This window comes from Epinephelus fuscoguttatus, linkage group LG7 (genome assembly GCF_011397635.1).
Source record: "Epinephelus fuscoguttatus linkage group LG7, E.fuscoguttatus.final_Chr_v1".
Lineage (NCBI taxonomy): Eukaryota > Metazoa > Chordata > Actinopteri > Perciformes > Serranidae > Epinephelus > Epinephelus fuscoguttatus.
The window spans coordinates 33,273,513-33,296,976 of record NC_064758.1 but is presented as its reverse complement, the minus strand read 5'-3'; the positions used below and the strand labels follow the sequence as shown (position 1 = coordinate 33,296,976).

The 23,464-nt window shown below is 40.2% G+C and overlaps 2 protein-coding genes across 12 annotated transcripts in view; both read left to right on the top strand.

The window, feature by feature from the left end:
- The window catches only part of LOC125891352 (ankyrin repeat and SAM domain-containing protein 1A-like), a 101,255-nt gene extending 95,363 nt beyond the window's left edge, over window positions 1–5,892 (top strand). For 9 of the 10 annotated variants that reach the window (XM_049580575.1, XM_049580571.1, XM_049580569.1 and 6 more), the window contains one exon: window positions 4,402–5,892. In XM_049580575.1, the coding sequence (XP_049436532.1) occupies window positions 4,402–4,518 (117 nt within the window). In that variant the 3' untranslated portion in view covers window positions 4,519–5,892. The remainder of the gene's footprint in view (window positions 1–4,401) is intronic. The other variant, XM_049580572.1, reaches the window with a different exon arrangement.
- An 8,520-nt stretch (window positions 5,893–14,412) lies between these two features.
- LOC125891357 (specifically androgen-regulated gene protein) overlaps window positions 14,413–23,464 on the top strand; it is a 12,143-nt gene continuing 3,091 nt past the window's right edge. The window contains exons 1-2 of one of the 2 annotated variants that reach the window (XM_049580582.1): window positions 14,416–14,561; window positions 21,701–21,895. In XM_049580582.1, the coding sequence (XP_049436539.1) occupies window positions 21,791–21,895 (105 nt within the window). In that variant the 5' untranslated portion in view covers window positions 14,416–14,561; window positions 21,701–21,790. Of the gene's footprint in view, window positions 14,562–21,700; window positions 21,896–23,464 lie in introns of both variants that reach the window. The other variant, XM_049580583.1, reaches the window with a different exon arrangement.

Genomic DNA, 23,464 nt, shown 5'->3' with positions numbered 1-23,464 from the left:
ACAGGACCACATATATACGACTTCATACTTATCTGCAATGCTCGGGGAAAAAAAAGATGAGTTGTCCAAAAATCTGTCTTAAAGGGGAACAGCATCTAAATTAAGAATTCAGATATTTTATTTCCACGGCCTTGGACAGCTCAGTCAATAGTTGTGAATATGATCTACTCTCTCAAAGCTAGGAATCGAAGAAGTACGTCTCAAACTTGTGATGTTGTAGGATATAAAGTCTTTTGTGGACCCACAGAATGTTCGGCTCCTCAAATGAGCTTAATTCTACTGTAGTCTACTCAGTGCTAAAACAGAAAATGTGTCCATATACTCAGAGGATTCCCCTTGGTGCTCTCAGTGTCATCTAGAACAGTGGCTCCCAACCAGTGGGTCGAAGGTCTATTCTGAATGGACCACAAGTGACTCGCAAACATGTCAAGTTTGTAAAAAAAAAACAAAAAAACACTTTATTTTGTAGTAGAAGTACAGTGAATTTCCTGCACAGAGCTTTCATTTTGAAGTGCTGTGTCCTGCTGTAGAGTGAATGACCAACAGACAGCTACTTGACAGAGACAGAAAACTTGCTCAACAACACGGCCAAATGCAAGTATGACGTTCAATGTAATAAACTGTGTGGACCTTGAACTAATGACCTTGTGACAGGACCAGTTGGGAACCACTGATCTAAAACATCTTTCACCGTTCATTGTCTATGGAGCAGCTTCAGGCTTTATACCCTATTACATCACAAATTCGAGATTTAGCACTCTAGTTTTTGGATATGGGAGAGAGGTGTTCGTGTTTACTTGTATATTTGGACTGTCTTAGACCACAGGAACAGCATGTATGCATTTTGAAAACAGTTGTCGTTCGTTAAATTTGGGAATGAGAAAGTTTCTGATACCAGTAGACACTGTGGATGTTCCAGATATAAAAATATACCCTGCCCTCAGAGGAAGAATTAAAACTGAAAGACTTGAAGAGAGCACTCCTGGGAGCGAGGGAGATGTGGCGAGCTCACCTGCAGGCATACACTGTAAACACGCGTCAACAGTGTTTATGTAATTACTGTCACCACCAGAGGGGGGAGACACAAGTTCCGCACTGCAGCTTTAATGTGGGCACGTGTTCTGCAGTACAGGAGTATTTTCCTGTCCCTGACATGTGCTTTTTCCTGTTCATTTGGTGCTAATTTCATGCTCTGTGTAGCACACATGGTGCAGATGTGGAAGGAGAGGCGAGGGGTACGGTTGTCTCAGTTTTGTCTGTCGGAGAGGCCACAGTGTCAGACTTTGAAACCTCATGACCTCGTGCAAAAAGGCCAGATATCTGCAAAATTCAATATCTAGGTCTTTTAGTATAAAACTGAAAAGGAAGAGGTCAAAACTACAGCAACACTAGCTGTATAAAAGCATAAAGAACAACTTTCTTGTATTGTTTTGATGTCTTCAGTCTTTCTTCCTTCTTCATGTTCCTTAAAAGTAGGTTAAGTTGCGCCAGTACTCCTTTACTCAGTGTAAGTCTGAAGCATATCGTACATCACTGAGTCATCCCGACACCTGATGTAATAATTGTGTTTTCAGAGAAACATTATTCCAGCCTTTTCAAATCAAACCCTCGCAGCACATTAGACGAGTCTCAGTGCGTCTGTATCAGGCTACAGCTCCTCACATCATTATGATCGCACTGTGCTGATGTTTGTCTGGCCATTAGCATTAAACCATTAAGAAGTGGGCCCGGTCCTGAATATAAATGAGATAACTACACCTCAGGGACCAGTCGCACATCTCCGGCTGCAGCTTAATGAACTCGACAGCATCATGTTAACAATGTGATGTTTACTGTCACTGCTGTGTCCCCTCACCTTTTGATATTTATTTTTGTTTAATCAGATGCACTGTGACCTCACACCCCCACAGTGACACACATGCACACCTGTATAACAGATCAGACTGCTCCTGCCTCATGCTACTCAAACCTGTGTCAATTTCTCTCCCTTTTATTCTCTCTCTCTTGCACTCTTTCACCCCTGCTTCTTCTCCTCCTCCTTCTCTCTCTGTCTTCTTCTCTCCTCTCTCCTCCTGGCGGTGTTTGTCTCTCCCAGGACTCTCCTCCTCTCGACAGTCGTTGCTGTTACTGTTACACCTGCACCACCCACCGTCCCTCCTTCCTACCGCTGCACTCTGCCAGCCCTGCTGCCCAGGTGCTGCCTTCACATCCTCATCTCCATCCTCTCACACTTTGCTCCTTCTTTCCTTTTTTTCTTTGTGTTTGCCTTAAAACGACCCATAATCCTCCATCTGTGTCTCTAACCCATTTTGTTCTTTGTGAATTCATATTGCTGTTAATGTATCTTTTACTGTTGTTCGTAGACAAATATAAATGAGCTCCACTTTCCTACACTGAGCCACATGTGGACCAATGAATGCTCTGATTATTACTTTTGACTCAGGCGCCCCCTAGTGACAGTTTGGTAGTAACACAAGCAATGTTTACATCCACAGTGGAACTGTAGTTACATCAATGTAAACACACTTGTATAAAAATCCAATATATATGTAAATAAATCAAATTTTAAAATGTAAAACAAGTCCAATATAAAGTTAGAGAAGAGGTTACAGAGTGCACAACAAAGCTTTATAGATAAATCATTGGCCTGTTGGTATTAAGATACAGTTGATAACTTTTCCAAAAAAATAACCTTTTGTCATATTTGTTGAAACTGTCACTACATTGCCATTAGCCTTAGAGACTAGAAGATTTAACGCCACGCCAGAGGAGGACAGAATTGATTTCTTTTGGCTGGATGCTCATGAAAAATTTGAGGTTTGTTTCAGAAAGGGAACCTTTTTCCTGACTGAATTTCTTTGCCAGGCCTGGGATAGAAGGCAGAGTATTCTGTTTCTGGTCTGAGTCGTTAAATAACATGTACTTTGGATTGTTATGGATTGTTAATGCAGCATCACTGTAATGGTGTCTTGCAAACTCATGAGGGTTGGGCACGTGTAAGTGTGCATGACAGAAAAAAAAAAAAATCAATCACTCAAACATACAGTCTGTGAAAAAAAAAAAAATCATGTACCTTCTCCTCTCGTTCTGCTTTTAATGGCCTTTGCCAGACTCTACTGTGGCGCACCCAAAAAACCAACCAATTAGACCACTGATCACAGATCATCTGTCTCATGTAGCGCTGTGTGAATAGTCACAGTTTCAGAAAATATGACAGAAAGTTATAATTAGAAAAGTCAGCAATAGGGGTGTATGTATAGCTGCACCAATTCATCAATTAAGTTGCTGTTAAATTAATCGCCAACTGATTTGATCATTGATTAATTGGTTTGAGTAATTTTCTTATGAAAAACATCTGAATTCTCTGATACTACTGTAGCTTCCTAACTATAAACATGTTTCTGGTTTCTTTACCCCTCCATGACAGCAACCTGAATGTGTTTGGGTTGTGGACAAAACACAACATTTGAGGATGTCATCCCAGGCTTCTGGAAACCATTTTCTGACATTTTTTAGACCAAACAAGAATATTAGACAGATTATTCAACAATTAAAATAATTGTTAGTTGCAGCATTAGATGTATGCAACATCATCAAGTGTTTATAAGACTATTAACCAGGGTATATCTGCATGTGAACATAGTCACAGTCAGTGACTGTCCAGTCAGTCCGACTGTTACTGACCAAACCTTCACTGATCAGCCACAATATTAAAACCACTGACAAATAAACTAGAAGTGATCATCTAGTTGCAATGCATTGTTCTGCCGGGAAACCTTAGGTCCTGGCATTCATGTGGACGCCACTTGATACATACTGAGCCAAACTGCTCAGAAATCACCTGAGGACTGTGACAAAGACCTTAAGGCATCAATTTGCCGTCCAAATTCTCCAGGTCCCTATCTGATCGAGCGTTCATGGGACACGCCGCTACCCCACCTTGCAACCCACATGACTCATCATCAGCGCCATGTTGCTGGATACTTTGACAGGTCAGAGCCAAGTCTGAAACAAGGAGGCCCCACCATGGACTTGGCTCTGGGGTATCAGCACATCCCACAGATGCTTGATCAGCTTGATTTGGGGAATTTGGAGGCCAGGTTGACACTTTGAGCTCTTAGTCACTTTCTTTGGGTCATTCCTGAGCAGTTTTTGCAGTGTGACATGGCGCATTGTTCTGCTGGGAGGGCCATCACCACAGGGGAGTGTCGCTGCTATGAGTGGCATCCACATGTATGCCAGGACCCAAGGTTTCCCAGCAGAACATTGCATTGTAACAGATAGATCAACGGTATTCACTTCACCTGTCAGTGGTTTTAATGTTGGTATGTTTGCACTGAGTTAATTAGTCTGCAGCTGTTGAGAAGCTGAGCGTTTGATGCCCTCTGTTTGTGTTTTCAGGGTGACATCGTGGAGCAGGAGGGGGATTCTCAGTCCCAGGGCAGCGCTACGTGGCTGGTGGACCCCAAGGAATCCAAGCGCACTATCAGCACTAAGTACGAGACCACCATATTCTGATTGGACCCCTCTTCCTTCTGACCTCTGACCTCTGGGCCTGGTCTCACCCCTCTTCCTCCCCCTCCTTCTGTGTGCCTTTCACTGTGACTCTGCCTCCCCCTCTGGGCTGGACCCCTGCTGCCCTCCCCGGTCTCCCTTCAGCCATCACTCGTCTACAACAGTCTGCGAGTGCTTTGCTCCTTCCTCCTGCTAAACCACCACTTTTAGAGATAATTAGTGCAACCCTTCCGCTTTTAAAACCCTCCTTCTCGCAGGTACCGCTCACACCTCCAGCCTGCCGCTCACCTTCACTGTTACTCTCCTCTCTGTTTACCTTGTATGCTTCCTGTGCACAATGCTTCCTTTCTCTCCCCCAGTCAACATCCCACTATTGACTCTTGGTGATAAGCTCTTTCTTTTCTCGGTGCTTTTCCTGCTCTGTTAGGCGACGGCCACTCTGAGGCTTTTCACTCTCGATCTCTCAACTTCTCCGAGCGCTGAGAAAATCTGATTGACCGCAACTGAGAGTGACGCTCTGCACACATCCTGTACCTGGATGGACATGTTTCCTGAGGAAACTGACAAACTTGGGCCTGTAACTATGCGTCAGTTGGACTTAAGCAGACTGTTCGGTGGGACGGAGGTCACGATGTTATTGAGGTTACACAGGATTTACTAAGGGGGGTATTTTTCCCTGTCAGCAGTCTGCTCGAAGCCAAAGGAGGCTAAGATCCTAGCACTGTGATAAGGTCCTTTAGGAGCTAATAAAGTAAGCATTTCGGGGGATTTTCTAGCAGGGGATAAGGGGAGCAGAATAGGGCGTAACAGCTGGCATGGACCCGCATGTTAGTGGTCCAAGCTGCGCTGGAAAAGACAGTCCAAACTGTCTTACGACTGGCATGCCCTCCTCTGTGTATCAATCAAAGCAGCAGGATTTAAACCTGATGCTTCTTCTGGAGTGAACTAACTATAACTAAGCACTTTTACCAAATCCCCAAGTGTGTGAGAACAAGTGCATCTTCCTCTGTCCTGTCTCTTTGCTTTCTTCTCTTCACAACAAATGCCTTCTCTGTTCATCCTGCCTTTTATTTCGCCAATCACCACATGGTTAATATTTCACTGGTGAAGAGTTAATCATTATAAAGAGGAGCAGGGGTTTCCCATCACCGTCATGCTGTTTCTGTCCATTAGTTGTGTTTTTTTTTTAACTTTATTTTAACCTTGTTGCTTTGTGTGCGTGTGTCTGTGTCCCTTCCCCATAGCTGAACACTGTGGCCTCTCCCAAGCCAGTAAGAAAGGACAGGATTGAGCCCTGTTGCATGGTGGGTAAGGTGTTTTGTTGGGCCAAGGCAGCAGAATCACATCAGCAGGTGGATCAAGCTCGCCACAGTAACACACGGGCCTGGAAGCAAACAGACGTAAAGCTTTCAAGAGTTCATCACCACACACACACACGCTCAGTTTAACTTCCTGTCCGTCAGAAAGTGACACTCAGATGTATTTGTTGTGCTTTATGTATTTCCTCTGAACACGTATCAGACCTCCCTCATGAAGGCTGGTGTTTACTCTTTGAGGAAATGTACCGGCGGTGTCACAATGCAGAACTTGTAGTGAAAGGGGAAGTGGCTCAGATAAGGAACATGAATTTTTATGTGATGATACAAAGGTACAAACTATAAGACTGAGACCTCACACTGTAGGCACACACTCCTTCCTGGATCATTCGTCCTGTATCCACACATTGTAGCGCCTCTCCACGACCGTCAGCTTGTCATCCCAAACATACATGTATAACTGTGATAAACAATGTAATCTTGCACGGGAGGAGCTCTCTAACCAAAGGGCAGAGGAACTGACACTACAAAGACTGTTTTATAACAATATAATATAACAGGGGGTGGCTTTTATTTGATTTGAAAGTTGTTTTGTTTCTATGTTTTAATTGTTATCTAGGACAACGATGTGTCCTAATGCTGGAACTGGATCAGTTGTGGTTCACTTCTCCTTCCCTGCTCCTTTTGTTCAGTTAATCTTGACCAGATTATTCACCAAACCTGCCATGCAGGCTGGTGCATCTTTAGATTTTAGCTGCAGAACAGAACAATAGGGCAGAGCATGTTTCTCCTAGCTAACTCCCAGTATGTTGACTGTTAATGGTACTTTCTGGTCAGCCGATGTGTATATGGGTACATTAGTCAGGTCGTTTTGATTTAACTGTTGTATATGTGGTACGTTGTCAGGCCAGCGCGATAGCTCTATGGTACGCTGTTGTCGGCGCCTTCGGCCATCAGCCTGGTCCCGTTCTGCTTTTGCACATTGTTAAGGGTCAGAGAGATATTTAGGGACTAATCTGATGACGACAATGATGAGAATGATATTGTACATGAATCTAGCGGTCTGTATTTTGATACTTGAATGATTTTTGCTTTTATAGATATCTATATATATGTATATGTATGTATGTAATTTTTGACGTTTGTCAAAAGAGAGAAAAGGACTATGTCTTATAAAGTTAAACATATCGTGAATAAATACCCTGTGATTTAAAAAAAAAAAAAAAAAAAAAGGCTGAGAAAACAATGACTCAGAAGAGGGACCTCACTTCAGAAAAAAAAGATTGTAAATAATCTTGGGCTTCCAGTCTTTTTTATGATTATTTTTCATAATTGTACGACTAATAAATGGCGCAATTAGAAATGCCGACTCCTGACTCTTTATTTGTCACTGAGCTTTTTTTGCATTTCTTCTCCCCAAGTTTGACAGAATCATCCGTCAGATTGTGACAAGCTGCAGCTCTGCCGCAGGTATCACAGCTCAGTACTGTCTCCATTTGTCAGAGGGCGAACGAGGTCAGTGGATATACCAGGATGAAATGTTTGGTCTCCGCCCTCCATATCCACTTTATAAACCTTTCTCTGCTGAAGGATGGAGCCCACAGCTCAGAGCGACCGCAGGTGTAACACAGTGCAGGAGATAAAAGCGCAGAGGTTCAGGTACATGAGGCAGCAATAAAATTTCATCAAAGCTTTTTCTGTCAGCTACCTCAGTAACTACAGACAAGCATGTTCCTGCAGTAAATTTCTCTGCATTTAAAGCCAAAGTCCAGCTGTACATGGAAAAACTCCAGTGATGGAAGTACTCAGATCTTTTATTTAAAGGTCTCGTGTAGCATTCAGTGGCATGTATTTGCAGAAGTCTAATATAATATTCATAGCTATGTTTTCATTAGTTTATAAAAGCCTGAAAATTAGAATTTTGTTGCCATGGAATGAGATGTTTATATCTACCTTCACAGCAGGTCCTCTCCAATGGAGTCCACCATGTTGTTTCTACAGTAGCCCAGAACAGACAAACCAAACACTTGCTCTACACAGGATCATTTGTGTTTTCTTGTCTGCCACCACAGTTCTGCTGCACGCTTAGCACACAGGAGAAGTTTAATTTCTGCAACCTCACCACTAGATGTCACTGAATCCTCCACACTGGACCTTTAACTCTTGGAGTCTGGAGTCCCATCACTTTTCTTGTGCTGCTTTCAGACGCCTTTTGCAAGTTTTTGAATAAAAGTAGGTTAGTAATACCATGTGGCAACCTGCGGGGTTAAAAAATGAAGTCAATACTGAAGTGCAAAACGCTGCAGTTCTTTGAATGACCACTTGAGGCCAACTAAAATGCCCAACTTTGCAGCAGAAATAAAGATGTTTACAGCCTGGTACAAAAACAGTTTTGGTCTCTATAGCTAATTTAAACATTCATGCCAACTGAACTTGAGCAGAACTTTTATGTAACTCAGCTGTTAACATTGTTTTTAAGGTTAAAAGATGAGCATGATGAAGCGTGGGCTGCTTTGAGTGACAGGCAATCTACTGATTGCATCCTCAGCTTCTCAGTCAGATCCGCACCTCGCTCCTCCACAGCTCCAGCCTCTCACCCAAATATGGGCTGCGTTCCAAATCGCATACTATTTCTTCTTACTTTCAGTATGTACTGCAGCTGTCCTTAAAAAGTATGTAGTGTTGCGTGCAGTATGCACACAATCAGGACATTCTACTTTCTCATAATATTACGCCCTGAACTTTGACCCTCTTGATTTTATATCCATTACCTTGGAGATAAAATTTAAAAAATGCCAGATCAACCAGGGGAGCTCTGCTGTTGTTACTCTGCAATGTATGTAATTTAACTTAAAGTTATAACTGTGCAGTTTGTAGATTCTATCATATAATATTTGTGACAGTGAAATTACATCTGCAGTTCTCTGTTGTTATTTTTATAGTTATGTCCTTTTGTTGTTTGTGATACTCAGGATTATTTTTGTTCACTTAAACAATATTCCTATTATTACTATTTGACTGGTCATCAGTTACTTGAATGTGCATTGGGACTTCCTGACAACTGTCAGTCAGCTGACATCTGTTTGCAGCTCAGTCGATGTGACGTATCGTCGGCTGTGCAGAGGATTGTGGGTCAGAATAGACAGAAAAGCATGCTGGCCTGTATAATGCAAAATCAGACCGGATGTAGTAGAACAGCTTTGTATTTCTGGCATATTGCATTTGACATACTATGTATTGGGATACACTATCTTTTTCTGGCATGCTGTATAGTATGGTAATATAGATATTGGAATGCACAAATGGTCACTTCTGGCTCCAAAAACCAAGATGGCGACAGCTGTAATGCAGAAGTCGAGGCTTCAGAACAGGAGTCCACAAACCAATGGGTGACGTCAAGGTAGTTATGTCCGTTATTGTTACAGTTAATGAGTAATACAACAGAAATAATCCACTGCAAGTAAATAACTTCTGAAATAAAAGTACAAAAGAATATTTTCAGATTTTTAATATAAATATATACGTGAGTGTGACGTACAGTTTTCGCCTCTGAGATGTGGTAGAGTAGAAGTATGGAGTAGGAGAGGATAGAAATACTCAGGTGCAAGTACCTTAAATTTTATCCTGAAGTGCAGTACCTGAGTAAATGTACTTAGTTACTTTCCACTACTTATTAAGTTAAGGGTTTTTCCTTGCCCACTTGACTCTATTTATCCTAATGTAGATCTGTGAATAAATTTAATATCTATTACTTTAAAACTCTAAGAACTGTGTTTTTTTTTAAATTATTATTTCGTGTCCTATTTAGTTTATTTTTATCAGCTCAGATTAACTGAAATGTTGTTGTTGTTTTTTAATTGCTCCTGTTCCAACTTGTGTATTGATATTTATTTTTTATCTTTGTTAGAGGGGAAATAAATCAAGAGAGGAAAATGACTACAGCTGTCAAATGTGTTGAGAATAATAAATTAATCCTTGTGTTTGTGAATGTATAAATCAATGTTAAAATACTTATTTTGACAAACAACCAACAGTTGGCAGCCCATAGTTCACAAGATAGTCGATGAAGAAATATTTAATAGTTAAAAAAAATAATTATGTGTCATCTGATTCTTGCCATCTGATTTCTCTTGTTTTGTTTTGATAGTTGTGCAGTGCTGAGACTGATGGTCAAAAAAAACCTTCATACTGTCTGTGACACTGATTTTATTTTGAAAAACAGCAAGTTAATATACTGTTGTTATACTGTGACTATTTTCCCAATTATCTAAAATAACTAAATTGCTTTAGGCCTTAAATTTCAAATGACACGGGCAGAAATAAAGTCAGATTGTTTTAAGATTAAAATTGAACTTTGAACTCTTCTGGAAAGCAGAATGCAGCCAAATATGTCATGCGACACTTACACTGCCTCCTACACTAACGCTGCATCATATCTTTGATTCAGTGATGTAACTGCTGGTATGGAAAATATGTTCTTTATGTGAAGTTGTTTTGTTGGCCAGCACAAAAACACCAGCAGGACAACAGATCCGGTGATTTCTGGGACAGATATATGAATTTACACGTCTGCTCATTTCCATAGATATGCAACAGACGTCACAAATGTGCGCTGCTGTTCCTGGAAAACAGATCGACTCGTGGCATGCTGATTGTGAGGCTGATATCTGCAGACAGGACGGCTTTGTTCACAAACTCTGACATGCACAAACTGACAAACTCTTCACAGCAACCAGCCTGTAAACACTCAGAATAAGTGGTAAAACAAGCCAGGTGGAATTTGGTTTTTACGAGTATGAACAGAACACAGTTTCATGGTGCAACTTTCTAACATGGAACCATTTATTATTTTATGTCTTATTTATTTCAACTATAAGAGAAAAAATAAGTTCTCTACATTGGTTATAAGCCATTAAGAAAAACAGGTTTGGGATTACCAGGTTGGCTGGTTGATAAAAATGCAGGTATAAATGTAGTCCATTAATAAATAGTTGTGGGTTTTACAGCTCCTAAACAGGTCTGTAGTTGTAAACATTATTAATAAAGATTAATCCATCCACACTGCAATTTGTAAATGTCTAGAACGTGTCAATGATACAGTCCATCAGAAGAGTCTCACTGACGAGCCCAATTAAAGAGCCAAAAAGACAAAACTGTGTCACTTTGATTTAATGGATTGCTGTGTAACTTTGTAAAGACACTCAAGAGTTCTCAGGTGATGAAGCCTAATGACTGCTGATCCCCAGACCTACATCTTGTGCCACCATGACATCGACATCGACTCCTCCAGTGACTACCTGTGACTTTGAGGAAAAATTATATGGAAATGGATAACAGATATTTAACTTTTTTTTTTTTTTGCATTCTCACATATTCCAGTTGTATAAATGTGTAGCCTGTACACCGAATAAAAAAAAATGTTTTAATATCTCATCAACTATGTGCATGATTTGTCAACACCTTGGTGCCTTTTCCTTAAATTTGCTCAATCTCAGTAGCGATGGATGAGCTTGAGTCTCCTCAGTGAGGCTAGCTGTTTATTTCAAATCCAAAAAAGAAAACGTCTCTGAGGAAAATAGAGAATTTCATAGTAAGTGGACAGATGTGTTTGCTGTCACAACTAACACTGCAAAGTTTAAGCACCAAATAATCATCAATAACCCACTGCAGAGTAGGTATTTTGTTGTAAAACATATTAATATTAATTAACATATTATTAATGTTTATAGGCAAATTTAGATTAAGTAGATTGTGTTGTGGTCACTTTAAGACATAAATATGTATTGCGGCTCCAGACAAAGCAAAAAAACATCTCTTTTGATAGCAAAGGTTGCTGACCTCTGATCTAGGTGAAGTATTGGCACAGCATTTCATACATACCTTGATGGTTTCCAGATGATGTATCCTAATGACTTTGGTGATCCATTGACTTTAACTCTAGCGCCACCAAGAGGCTGACATTTTTGGGCTTTATTGAAATGTCTTGAGAAATACCAGAAATGTGTTACACACATGTATTTAAATGTATCCAGTGTGCCAGATTTAGCCGTACAGGCTAATTTTCATCTGCAGTTCTTGGCAGATGGATGAATTAAAATTGTGGTTATGCCTTAACATTTCATTTAACATCATCATCAGGTCAAAATTTCCTTTTGTCCAATACTTTGCTATATGACCAAATACTAATCACATTACACCTACTTAAGAGGACAGTTAAACCCAAACTCACAAATTCATATTTTCCTCTTACCTGTAGTGCTGTTTATCAGTCTAGATTGTTTTGGTGTGAGCTATTGAGTGTTGAAGATATCGGCCGACAAGATATCTGCCGTCTCTTGAATATAAGAGAACTAGATGGCACACGGCTTGTGGTGCACAAAGTTTCAGTTGAGTTAATTTTAGGAAGGAACAGTGCAAAATAATAAATACACATGGTATAAAAATGCTACAGTTAGCCAAGAGGCTATTTTTCATCTGTGGTCCCTCGGCCAAGGTGTTACACAAGGCTTCCTGAAATACAACAAAACAAAGAACAAAGAAACAACACTATGAAAATATGTTTGTAAAACTCAACAGCAATGTCTCTTTCCAGAAATCATGACCCAGTTACTCAAGATAATCCACAGACCTTGTTGTGAGCAGTTTAATGTAGAAACTGTTTTCTCTCTACTGAACAACACCCACCAACTGAATCACTGCAAAGAAGGAAGCGCGCATCTACTCATGGATGAGAGGCTCGTGATTGTGCTTTTAGTTTATCTTTTTTTTTTTCTTGGTGCTTTGAGCAAGACAAGCTGAGTGCCATCTAGTTCCATTATATTGGAGAGAAGGCAGACATCTCTTTGGCCGATATTTCCAACACTTGGCAACCCACCACAAAACAATCTAGATGGAATAAAAGCACTTTAGGTAAGTGGGAAAACTATGTATTTTGGGGGTGAATTGTCCCTTTAATATACAGGCATGAGAACTGTATCAGTCTTCGCATCTAAATCTGATAAGTGTATTTCCTAAAATGGATTAGTGTTTTTACTTTAAACAGAGAAAGGGAAAATTGTGGAGGTGTTTGTTATTTATTATACATTTTGCAATAGTTTTCCAAACACCTTTTCAAAACTGCCTATAACCTCTAAAATCAGTGTACTTCACACTTTCCGCATTATTTCCCTCTCTATGGATTATTTCATCTTCTTCTTTTTTTTTGGTTTTTGATCGCTGTTGTTGTTCTTTGTAAAGCATCTTTGAGTATCCTGAAAACGCAAAATAAATCTTTTTTTTAATTATTATTACTATTTATCATTACTGTATGTTGCCTGTGAAATAAAATGAGTTTGATACCCCTGATGTAGACTGAAAAACAGCACTACAGGTAAGAGGAGGTGAACTGTTTCTTTAACATACAGGCATGAGAACTTTATCAATCTTTGATAAGTGTATTTCCTAAAATGTTGCACTCCTCCTTTAAATTGATGCTGGAAACTCTTTATGTGATGCTGTAAAATGCATAATTTATTAAATAAAAATGTAGTGGTAAAGCTGTATCCCTGTAACTCAAAACCCCCAAAACCCAAAAATAATGTAGATTGCCAATCAGCACTACAGGTAAGAGGAAAAATTTTTATTTTGGGGTGAACTGCCCCTTTAATACTAACACACTGGCATTACCATTTGTATTAACATGTAGCTCAAAGCACCTATTTAAGGAAGCGTATTGCATTCACTTGACAAATAAAAAAAAAAAAAATCTGTTTTTCTGAGTAATTTTTTTATTTTTCTGTTTTTCGTGTTAATTTTTTTCTGTTTTTCGCGGTAATGTTGTTTCTTTTTTCTGAGTATTTTTTTCTGAGTTACTGACAGCAGACGCTTTCATTCCTTTCTTGAGAGCTCGATATAATGGAAGCAAACATGACCCGCTTGTTTAGTTTAATCCAGTTTTACTTTGTTTTGGGTTTGAGACACTGGGAGATACTCTTGTCTTTAAGTCATATAGATGGTGTTATCGTTAGTTTGTCGACTTTACGCAGGCACCAGTCACTTGCAGGTGCCAGGTGGGAGCTTCTCACGAGATTTTGAAGTATCTCGTCTCCTCGTTCAGGAAAAAAAATTACCACGACAAACAGAAAAAAAAAAAAACCAAATAAAACAAAAAACAGAAAAAGTACACCGCAAAAACAGAAAAATAAATAAATTACTCCGAAAAACAGGGCTTTTTTATTTGTCAAGTGAATGCAATAGGCTTCCGTACCTATTTGAGTTCAGCCTCACAGAGGAGCTGTCATATGGCTGCAAACCCTTGTTGAATAAATTAGTAATTTTCAAAATGCTAACACATGTAAGAGCCTCTTTTATTATTCTATATACTTACACACATCATATGACTCATAATTATTTAATGTGACTGTCATACTTAGTGAAACTTTTCTACTTTTGCTGTGAAAAAATAAAAATAGACTTTACTCTATCAGGGTTGTGTTTATGTGGCTGTTGTTATCTCATTGGCTCTCAGTTTGGAACGTCTTCTCTGATTGGCTGCTCACACAAGCCCTGTCCGGAAGCTAATTGGTTCACCTGGCAGCAATTATTTCCCACCTGTTCTTCTCTGCGTGTAGTTTTACTTCCAGGAACAGAGCAGCTGTCGGACTCGGAGGGGAGAGAGGAGCAGTGTCGCTATGGACTGACACCTGAAAACTGCTGTTTGAGTTTTATACGAGTCAGCTTCACCTACATCCGGTGAGTTATCAGGAAACCATGTTGGTGTGTGCTTTATTCACGGACACAGAGGAGTTATGAGGAAAGAGTTGTTTAGTTTAGACTTTGGTGTTTGTCTGATAATGTTGTTTAGACTAGTGTGTGTGAGCCACTTTCCTGAGAACACACTATGACCTCTTGTTACACTTTTACAGGCTTTTATTTTATTGTTTCCTGCAGCTGAGCAGGTTCCAAGAGTGTGACTGACCCATTTTGCACAGATGTGTCAGGGAAATATTCCCCCATATTATGCTCTGTAAAAGCCTGGATTTCCTCTCTGAGCTGACACACTGATCACTGGTGTTTAACCACTGAATATTTGGTGGCTTAGTGAGTCCAGGTTGAGTCAGGGAAAGCACAAATATTTGCACCTAAATGTCAATAATCCTGATTTTGCTGGGACAAGGTGCCAAGCTAAACATTAATGAAATATTTCTGTTCACTCCAGCAAGTTGTGAGTTGCGCAACATGAACTTTTGTTTACTGTTAATCATTAAACCAGCTCTCTCACTGCCCTTGAACACATACTTCACATTTTTTAGACCCCTTTTCTTTTCCTTTTTTACAATCACATATAACTCGTGATTGTAGACTGTAAATGATGATTCCTCTGATTGTAAATCTGTCTCACAAACTGCGCAGCTGTTCTCATGGTAAACACATTAAAGACTCAGAGCTGATCATCCCCCTTTTTTATAGTTTGAAGTGTTTTATCTGCCTAGTTGTAATTCAAGTGGAATGCCCGTGAACATCAGAGCGCCGGGCTGAATTTAAAAGTCGTCACTGAGATGTGGAAGCAAGCAAAGTGACATTCCTGTCACTATTAAATCCTGACTCAGCTGTGGGTGTAGCGAGCTGTCCTGCTGCCGCCCTACAGGTTTGTTGCCTTGTTCAGGTTCATGAGAGACAGAGAAAGAGGGAGAGGTGTTGGCTGCTCTCAGCCTGGACACTTGTTCCTCTCTCTGCTGATGTGAATGGGCCGATGGGAGGGACAGTAATTAACAGCTATTAAAGCTTTCACCAAAAGGCCAGTGGGTGTTTTGTCAACTCGTCCTTGTTGCCAGAAAACATGAGTGAATGTTGATGTTGGTGATCAGGTTTTTCCTTCAGCTGTCCTTGTCATGTCTTCATGTCAGCAAGACTTCTTCTAAGGCTCTTTGTCACTGCCTGAGATGAGTGGTTTCCAACCTGGCTTATATAATCCTGAAATCCTGAGTTATAGTTTCCTTCCAACTTGAATATTTAAATTCTTTTTTTATGAAAGCAAGTGAGAGAAAAATCTGTCGGTGTGACGAGAACATGTCTAAATCAGTTTGTAAAGTTGGGCAAAGTATTCTTCATCATTTTAGAGCAGCAACTTACCTTCTTCTTTCTTGTTTCAACACAGGGACACTTATTTCTTTAAAGAAATCTTGAAACACGCTAATTTCTGTTGGAAACATTTTGACATTCTCACTGCGCTCTACCTTAACGTTTCCATTTATTTTAAGAAAATTAGGATTTAATTACAGAAAAAGATGGAGACTTTTAACGGTAACAAATCAAATCCTTTTCCTTGTCAAATATGGGATGATTTTACATCTTTTGGGCTATAAAAATCCTTTAAATGAAAAAACATCACAGAGGAAAAACCGATCATATATCACAGTAGACATCACTTCATTTTAAGATCAAGAGCTAACACAAAAATTGGAAGCTTGGGAAAACAAAAAACAAAAAAGTTCAGGTGATACACCCAACGAAGGCATGTTACAACCCATGTATTATAATCTGTATATAAATCATGTGCTTTGAAACTGTTTGTCCATATTTAAGAGGAAATAGAAAGTTTCTCTCATTGGAAACCACAGGTTTGGTGAAACCAAGTCATAGCCAGTCAGGGCCGGCCTGTGGTATAGGCAAATTAGGCGAATGCTAAAGGCGCCATCATCCATCAGGGGGCCACAATTGGGGGAAGAAAAAAAATCAGAATGTTTATCTTTTACCTTTTTTTTTACTACTATTATTTTGAAATTTGACATAAGGCCACACAACGAAACTAAAATAACAGAGAGCTCAATATACTTTACCTGCTCTCTGGGAGAGATGGGCGAGTTATCCAACATCATGTGAGCCCCAAAACATGCTGTATTGTTCTCATGTCAGTACCACAAAAGCTCTCTTGTGCCCACTCAACTACCACGACACTACTGAGAGGAGTGGATATGGAGAGGAAGAAAGAAAAAAAAAAAAAAACAAATCCATGTTGAAATCAGCAGAAGGAGAGCTAGTTATCGTTACCTCTAGTCAGGTTACAGTGATGGGAACACTCACCTAGGGTAGGGCTGGCACTGATAGCCAGGATTTTAGAAGTACTTTGATTTTTATTTTTTTTTGTAAGACATCCAGAAATGAAACCTCTATATGATTATAGTTATTTGAATTTTTCACATTTTATTCAGTTACATTTTGTATAAATGTAATTTACCAAAAGGCTGTTTTTGAGTCCCATCTTCATACTATCAGGCAGAAATACTGAATCCTAAACAGCATTTCTTTTCGGGTGGAAGTCATTTTTAAATATATTAAAGGGGTAGTTCACCCCAAATCAAAAATATTTTATACTGCTTTTCCTCTTACCCGTAGTGCTATTTATCAATCTAGATTGTTTTGGTGTGAGTTGCTGAGTGTTGGAGATATCAGCCGTAGAGATGTCTGCCTTCTCTTGAATATAATGGATCTAGATGGCACTCAGCTTGTGGTGCTCAGGGAAACAGCAATGTCTCTTTACAGAAATCATGACTTGGTTACTCAAGATAATCCACAGACTTTGTTGTGAAAACTTTCATTTCATTTTTTTTCTACTGCATCACTGTGCAGAAGGAAGCGTGCATCTACTGTTAAATCCCGTAGCACAACTGAGCTAGCTAATGTTACAGCTCAGCCAGGGAGGACGCCATTAAAGTTTACTTCTCGGGCTGTCACAAACATGGGCCTCTCATCCATGAGTAGATGTGCACTTTCTTCTCCCTGGTGACACGTTTGGTGGGTGGTGCTGTCACAAGCACAAGCCTCTTGTTGACAAGTAGATGCACGCTTCCATCAGGCAGTGATACGGTTGGTGAGCGTACTTCAGTACAAAAAAAATATGAAACTGCTCACAACAGGGTTTGTGGAATATTTTGAGTACTGAACTACACCCACAAACCGTATCACTGTGCAGAACGAAGTGTGCATCTACTCATGGATAAGAGGCTTGTGCTCATGACAGGGTGAGATGGAAACATCAATGGTATCCTCCATAACTGTGCTTTAACGTTAGCTAGCTCAGTCATGCTAAGTGAGCTAGCAGTGGATTCAGTGATGCGGCTGGCAGGTGAGGTTTGAAAGAAAGAAAATTGTTCCTACATGAAACTGCTCACAACAAGGTCTGTGGATTCTCTTGAGAAACCATTATGTTCAAAAATACTTGAGTGTGCCTCTAAAATGCCCTCCATGTGATAGTTACTTTAATTGTGGGAATGTAAATTGACTCACTTAAACATCTAAAGTCACAGAAAATTGTAGGTGACATGACCTCACTGTCTTCAATGTTTGCTGCAGCTCTGAATAAAAATGAGCCACTGATTGATCTTTCACCTTGCTTAAGCTGCTGCCATAAAATGCAGTTTATTACATGAAAAATCTCTGAAGCTGCTCCCATTATTTTAGGAACATTTCATGTATCACACGCACAATTGAAATCTGAACTGTCTGGTGCTGGCAGAGGGGACATATTGTTTACGGTGAATGAGTGTCTGCGCCTGGCTCGTCCTCAGAGGAACCTCATGCCCCAGTAATTACGGCGATAACTCACAGCCGTCGCGGCTCAGAGACCTCACGTCATGTCGGAGGCTAATTCGCAGACAAACCGTGACACTGACTCGTAACGGGAACCATTAATTCCGTTGCTCTTATATGTTTAATCAAATGTTCTCAGAGATAAGAGGAACAATGAAGTTGGCTTTGCTCTGCTTCCATGAACACACCTGAACCTGATTGTGCAGCTGCGGCTACGTGTTGAATAAGTCATATAACAGGTTGTTAAGCTTTTGTCTCTGGGTACAGTACATTGCATATGTGTGACCTATTTAGCAAAAATCCACTCCAGTCTGTTAACCCAGAGCAGATCAAATATTACCCTTTCATGTCTCAATCATAGCTCATTGTTGGTGGTATTTGCCTCTGGCACTTGCTCATGCACTTTAAGCACTTAAAAGGGAAAGTACAGAGGTAATAACTCTGCTTTAAGTGGCCTTTTGAATGTCTTTACTGCCCTGTTTGTTCCTAAATCAGCCCTCTATTAGTGAGGATTTTGAAAAACCCCGTCCTTGTATGTTTTCAGCAGACAAGGAGCCGGCTCTAATCCCTCTCATATTTGGCTGGAATGCTTTCCTCATGCCTGACCTGTCAGTAGTAATACACACAGGATAACAGGCAGGAAACACATGTAAGCAGTGTAGTGCTGCAACATAACACAGCATATCAGCTGTCTTTACACAGATTGCACACGACTGGGGGATGTCATGCGTATTCACAAACAAAGATGAGCATTTTTCGCTTGATCGCTGAGTCATAGTGACTGGAATATTGATTAATAAACCACTTAAAGCATCACTTTGACTCCTCCTCCATTTGCACAGCACAACCTGTGTGTGTGCCAGAGGTGGATGAAGTCATTGTTTCACAAGTCACAAGTATGTCTCAACTAGTCATGGTGATCAAGTTCCAGGTCAAGACTGACAAGTTTCAGGACAAGTCACAAGTGAACCTTGGGGTGTGGGAGCCCTTCTGTGCAGAGTTTGCATGTTCTCCCTGTGTCAGCGTGGGTTTTCCCAGGGTACTCCAGCTTCCTCCCACAGTCCAAAGACATGCAGGTCAATTGGTGACTCTAAATTGTCCATAGGTGTGAATGTGAGCGTGAATGGTTGTCTGTCTCTATGTGTCAGCCCTGTCATAGTCTGGTGACCTGTCCAGGGTGTACCCTGCCTCTCGCCCGATGTCAGCTGGGATAGACTCCAGCCCCCCCGCGACCCCTAACAGGATAAGCAGTTACAGAAAAATGAATGATTGCTTTTTAAGTTGTTTTTGTATGTGAACGAAATTCATTCATTCATTCAGTCATCTTCTAACCGCTTCATCCTCTTGAGGGTCGCGGGGGGGCTGGAGCCTATCCCAGCTGACATCGGGCGAGAGGCAGGGTACACCCTGGACAGGTCGCCAGACTATCGCAGGGCTGACACATAGAGACAAACAACCATTCAAGCTCACACACCTATGGACAATTTAGAGTTACCAATTAACCTAGTCCCCAATCTGCATTAGGGGAAGGTGTCAAGTATTTTTTAGTCAAAAGGCTCAAGTCCAAGTAAAGTCACGAGTCACTGCTGATAAAGTTCAAATTGAGTTGAAAGTATTTGAAATTTTTTAAGTCTAAATTCTTCAAATTTGTGACTCAAGTCCAAGTCATGTGAATCGAGTCCACACCTCCTTATACCATACCTTATACTGGGGCAACTGTGGCTCAGATGTACAGCAGGTCATCCACTACTTGGAGGATTGATGGTTCAATCCCCGGTTCCTCCAGTCCACATGTTGAAGTATCCGCGGGCAAGATACTGAACCCAAATTGCTCCTGATGGCTGTTCCATTGGTGTGTGAGAGCATGTCAATGGTTACTGAGTCGCAGGTGGCACCTTGTATGGGTGTGAATGGGTGAATGTGACGTAGTGTAAAAGTGCTTTGAGTGGTTGGAAGACTAGAAAGGTGCTATACAAGTGCAGTCCATTTACTATTTACTATCTTACTACAGCTGTTTAATGTTATAAAGCATCATACTCACATCAGTTAGAATGGAAATGCAAATACTGGACCATATTGCTTTGAATTTTCAAATTGTAAGTAGAAGAACGGTAGGCCTATATTTCTTCTTTCAGAGGTTACGTACTCACAAAGTTGAGGGGTCATGAACTCCATATCGTAGTTTACCTACATTTTGCAGTAGCTTGCTGGTAGTTCACATTCATATTTGAGTTGTCATTTAAGTAGTTAAATTACTTTTTGACTTATTTTGTGTGTGTAGTTATCTAGCGAAACTAAAAACAATTTTGAGCCATAAAGGAGAGGGATGATTCTTTTTATCTTAGCATTGCTTCTCTACTGTAACAGAACCTCGTTTGACCACAGTCAGAGGTATTGATTTATGCTATTTATTAACAAATGTTCAGAGAAGTTGTTGGATACTATTTTAGAAGTTATGTATCTAACTGAGGAATCCTGTTTGGTGCAATATCACCACCTGGACCGTATTTTTTGTTTTGTATTTATTAAAATTTAGTATCACATGTACCTTGCCAGTTTGATCAAGTAGTTTGAACCAGTGATTGGCAAAATGAAGAAAATAAAATTTCACAATATTTTCGACCATATACCTCAATATCAACACTGTGATTATACTGTAGAGTAGACTATTGGTGTCTTGGCAAAATGATTACACAATGAGATTTTTGATAGATAGTCATAAGTATTGTGGACATAGTGACTAAGTGGGTAAAGGCAAATAATAGAACATCTAGAACAGTCTGGTAAGATCAGAAAATGACATCACTTTCCTGTAACGCACCTTTAAAACCAGGTAGAGACAACATGTCTATGACTTGACAAATTTTGATCCTTTCCTTTAACATACTAAAACCCTAATGATCTATGGACTTCATCTTACTCTGTGTGGTGTAATGTGTGAATAAAATGTTCACTAATTCATCGAATAATTCACATAATGACTTGATGAGCATGTCTGGTTGTGTTTAATACATCACAGTGGCAGTGAAATAGGAGCGCTATTACATTATGAGGATCATTTCGTTATCAGCTGTAATTTATGGCACTCATTTATCACAGTAATGGAACCATTTGACAGTAATAGTTGTTGCTGTGGTGTTTACAAACCAATCTTGTGAACTATTTAAGCTTATGAAAGGCTCCATCTCAGCAGGTCAGTTTTTGTATTTGATAAATTGTGTCAAGGAGATAGCGGCGCCACATAAATTTCATCTGATTCCAGTTTTTGTCCCGTTCTTAAATTCTCTCCTTGACTTTTTCAGATTCTCTCTCAGGCTGATTCTTGGTGAAATTTACACAATCAAAAGGGGACCGCGAGGCCCAGGTCCTGCCCTCGTCCTCTTCCTTGTGCAATGCCGAAGAGTGACACGTGGCCAGGCGGCGTTGCCATGGAATCCTTGAGCAATTTGGACAGTGCCGGGAGCTGTGACAGTGTAATCAGCATGAACTCTGGCTCTGTGAGTGCTGCTGTAGATATACTCATCTCAGTCTTCTGTCCTGCTCACCGTGTGTCTTATCTGTTCCTTATCTTTACTGTTACTCTAGTTTCCTCTGGCCTATTTGAACATTATTTTTTTTAAAGGAACACTTGACACATAAAATGAACATATGTATATCAGTTACTCACCCCGTGTGACACTGAATTCATAAAGAAAACTGTGTTTTTCTCACAAGCCTCCACAGTGAACGAAGAATCCAAAAAGAGAAAATTCTTGATGAATTGAAGTCGTAGGGGTCCACGTTTAACAGCAGCAAAACTATATCAAAGCATTCAGTTCGCAAGCTCTCACACAACTCCTGCAGTATAATCCAAGTCTCATTTATCTAGTCGTAGCACATTTGTTTTTGCTAAAACCTTACTATTTAAAACACAAACACAGTCTCACACATGGACGAATAGTGTTCCTGGAAATCGTGTGCATTTGAACTTTGCTCAGTGGACTACAGGAGCAGAGGTTAAACATACGTGCTTACCCAGGAGTGCTACTTGTATGTGGAAGTGCATTAAATAGTGAAGTTTAAGAAAATTGCATGTGTTTGGGAAGTACTGAGCAAACGACTGCATAAATGAGACTCTGATTATATGGCATGAGCTGTGTGACAGTTTGTGAAGCAATGTTTCAGCCCGTTCTTATTCCCAAGTCATCAAAAACCGATGCTTTCTCACGCCGCTCTGTGTGATGTTGACGACAAAAGCACCATTTGGCGTCTCAGTAAATTCCAATGTAAACCCATCCCGTGTAATATTTGATGCTCAGAGGAACCAGTGGAGTATAAAGAGCGAAAATGTCAGTGTAGGGTGGGTGGGCAAAATAAACACAGACTTTCAACCAGGAGACCGCTGTTCATAGTTTTATTGAAACATTATGTAACTTACGTCCGTCTGTGATGTACTTTACAACATGTTAAGAAGTTATTTTAACACAAAACATGTTTTTTCCAAACCTAACCAAGTAGTTTTGTTGCCTAAACCCTAACCCCGTCCTTTGACGACTTGAACCTACAACTCTAGAGCCAGTTTCATCCAGAAGAAAGCTATGTGTCACATACATGTGTTAAAGGGTGCAGCTAACAGAGCCGGGGGTAGGTAAAAAATGTGCAAGTCATAAGCAAGTCTCATGTCTCAAGCAAGTCCCAAGTCACTGTGATGGAAATCAGGCAAGTCAAGTCATTGGTCAGGTCATGCAAGTCACAAGTCAAGTCATACTCACAAACTCATAAAGATAATAAAGCATTAACTGCACCCAGTCATGGAATGTAACTTGACACATTTACTCAGGTACTGTAAGTACAAATCTGAGTCTTCTCATGCCACCGTCTACCTCTACTCAACTACACTGATCTGACAGCTTTAGTTACCAGTTACTTTTAGATTGAGATTTTGCACTCGAAACTGTTCAAATGTTCAAGTACAGCTGGAACTATGAGTCAGTTATTGAACTGACAGAAAATAAATTTGCCTCCATTTTGATTGTAATGCAAAACATTTCTTGGTTCCAGCTTCACAAATGTGAGGATTTTTTTGC